The following is a 2560-nucleotide window of genomic DNA, read 5'->3' on the forward strand; positions in this document are numbered from 1 at the left end:
TTTAACATTCTTACTTTTTGCATCACATCAATCACTTTTTACTACTACTCAATTAAAAAAAAATCACTACAAAACTAATTTTTTCATTTTTCCATACCAAATATTCTTACTTTTTTCTCACATCAATCAATTTTTGTTACAATAATATGCTGCTAAACAGTAACAGGCCAATGCCATACGGACCCATTAGGCCTTTTATCCACAATGCTGATATGGTTTCTAGCATTACTATATTGAAATTGTATATTCAATGTAGTTGGATGGTATAAGAGAACTAAAGTATTAAGTAAGTAATGAGTAATATTATATACTACACTCTCATTTTATTGGGCTAATGGGTGACAGTGCCCATTAACTTTTGATTTATTTTTAATCAGTATTGCCATATCAGCTCACTTCAATGAGAGTTATAGTATATAACATTACTTATAAGTAATTGATACAATTTCAATATAGTTGGATAATATAAGGAAAATATGTCCTACTTAGCATAAAAGTAATGCTAAAAATCACATTTTTATTCGTTCAAAATTGATGAGGTTGGTGTAAATTGCAGTGGAAGCACTTGGTGAAATAGCTACACAAGTGGGGAAGAAAGATTGGAATTTCAGCGTAGACCCATGCAGCAATGAGTCGAGCTGGGCAACACCCAAATCGGGATTGAGGCCACTCTACAACAATTCTCTAATCTGCAATTGCTCCTACCCAACTGGCGTATGTCACGTGCTTAAATTGTATGTCACCCTTCATTTCCCTAATGCCCTCCAACTATGTTGAAATTGTGAATTGATCAACTTTTTATTCCACCAAAATCAGAAGAAAAAAATAATAATAATAATAAAAATTGACATACAAAGTCCCTAAATGGCCTTTTAATCAGATATGCCTTTAATCTAAGAAGGGCAAAATTATCATTCTATCATCTATGCCCATAACTAATCGTTTTTTCTCAATTTCATTTGAAATAATTAATCATATTATTTCTATCGGCTGCTTTGATTTTTTTTTTTTTTTCTAAATTCATAATTGTAAGGGTAATTGTCTTTTTTTATTATTATTATTTTTATTTTTATAAATTTTTAAGAATTTGAAGTGGCGCACTGTGATGAGGTGGCGCACTGTGATGAGGCGAACAGAAGCAGTGGAGGCCGGTGAAATTGCAGGTGGTGGCGCGTGGGTTAAGTTGATTAAAAAAAACAAACGGAGAGGAGGAGGAGGGGCGGTAGACGGAGGGGGGACCTCCCTCCTCCTCACCGGTGGACGCTCTCTTGTGAAGATAAAAACACTCACGGAGAGAGGGGAGCTCACTGGAGGAGGTGAGAGAGAGAGACGAGCTCCATAATTTGGGAAATTGCAGTTGCGTTGAATAATGGTTTATTTACTTCTGAGCCAGCGAAATTTTGGATTTTTCCATCTTCTGTTCATGCATATGTACGTGAAGATGATCCTTTTCCTAGTAATAATCAGATGGCATTTAATCTCTTACCTATAATTATTCTTGTTACAGATTTCTTAAAGGGCAGGATCTCGATGGTGTGCTTCCACCTTCCCTGGCGAAGCTTCCCTACCTAAAGACGATGTAAGAAGAGTCACCAATCATTTGTTCCTGAAAATCAATTTTAAGATTCTAATCTAACAGCCCATTTTCCTCTTGCTTGTAGTGACCTCACTCGAAACTATCTCACTGGTACAATTCCACCCGAATGGGCTTCTACAAAGTTGAAATTCCTGTAAGTTATTGCTGAATGTTAAATCGCTGCTTAGCTCAAAAGTTAAAGTTAAATTGAAGCTGATAGAAAATAATTTATTTAATTTATATTTTAACGCTCTCGTCTAAAATGTGGGCTAAAACTCTTCCTTAAAATGAGAGGTAAATAATGGAGATACTATATTAAAATACTACTAATTGTAAAGGTTTAAGCTTTTATGATAAGCGGCAATTTAACACTGAATTCATGTCTTGGGTTAGCCCGTGAATGGTCTTTCTTATTGCTTTAAGCGGATTCACTGCAGGTCCGTTACTGTAAACAAGTTATCAGGGCCAATCCCAAGCTACCTAGGAAACATTACCACTCTTGTATACATGTATGCTCGTATTGTATCTTTCTTGCTCACCCTTTTTTAATCTAGTAGAATGCAACATAGTTTGATTTGCTTTAGCTCAGCTTTAATATTGATGAAGACTATATTTTCAGGAGCATAGAGAACAATCTGTTTTCTGGAATTGTTCCCCCTGAGCTTGGGAGTTTGGTTAACCTGGAGAATCTGTCAGTGTTTCTTTTTCAATCTTTCTATTCATTTTCAAATCAGATTTGACAATTCTTTTCTTAATTATCCACTAAGTTGAACTGGTCTAAACATCCTATTTGATGACTGCAGTATTCTTAGTGCTAACAATCTCACTGGAGAGTTGCCAAAATCTCTCACTAATCTAACCAAATTAATGGAACTGTAAGTGGTTGCAGCCCATTTCTATACTTCATAGTAATTTTATATATTTACTTGAAAAGCTTCAGCTCTCTATGTTATTCAATCTTGTTTCCAATATGGCTATATGCAG

General features: G+C 35.0%; 1 protein-coding gene across 1 annotated transcript; it reads left to right on the forward strand.

Annotated features, from left to right (window-relative positions):
* Positions 1 to 1142: 1142 nt before the first annotated feature.
* On the forward strand, positions 1143 to 2455 carry LOC132169344 (probable leucine-rich repeat receptor-like serine/threonine-protein kinase At3g14840). The gene is made up of 6 exons (XM_059580394.1): positions 1143 to 1431; positions 1508 to 1579; positions 1662 to 1730; positions 2014 to 2085; positions 2196 to 2267; positions 2380 to 2455. Exons 1-6 carry the CDS (start codon positions 1370 to 1372, stop codon positions 2453 to 2455), a joined length of 423 nt encoding a protein of 140 aa, XP_059436377.1. The 5' UTR covers positions 1143 to 1369.
* The last annotated feature ends 105 nt before the right edge of the window (positions 2456 to 2560 follow it).

Source organism: Corylus avellana, chromosome ca2, assembly GCF_901000735.1.
Source record: "Corylus avellana chromosome ca2, CavTom2PMs-1.0".
Classification (NCBI taxonomy): domain Eukaryota; kingdom Viridiplantae; phylum Streptophyta; class Magnoliopsida; order Fagales; family Betulaceae; genus Corylus; species Corylus avellana.

Excerpts from the sequence above, each read along its gene's own strand:
- LOC132169344 (XM_059580394.1), top strand. The coding sequence starts at position 1,370 with ATGGTTTATTTACTTCTGAGCCAGCGAAATTTTGGATTTTTCCATCTT. Across the intron at positions 1,432-1,507 it reads CATCTTCTGTTCATGCATAT|ATTTCTTAAAGGGCAGGATC; the intron begins GTACGTGAAGAT and ends TTCTTGTTACAG. Across the intron at positions 1,580-1,661 it reads CTTCCCTACCTAAAGACGAT|TGACCTCACTCGAAACTATC; the intron begins GTAAGAAGAGTC and ends TCTTGCTTGTAG.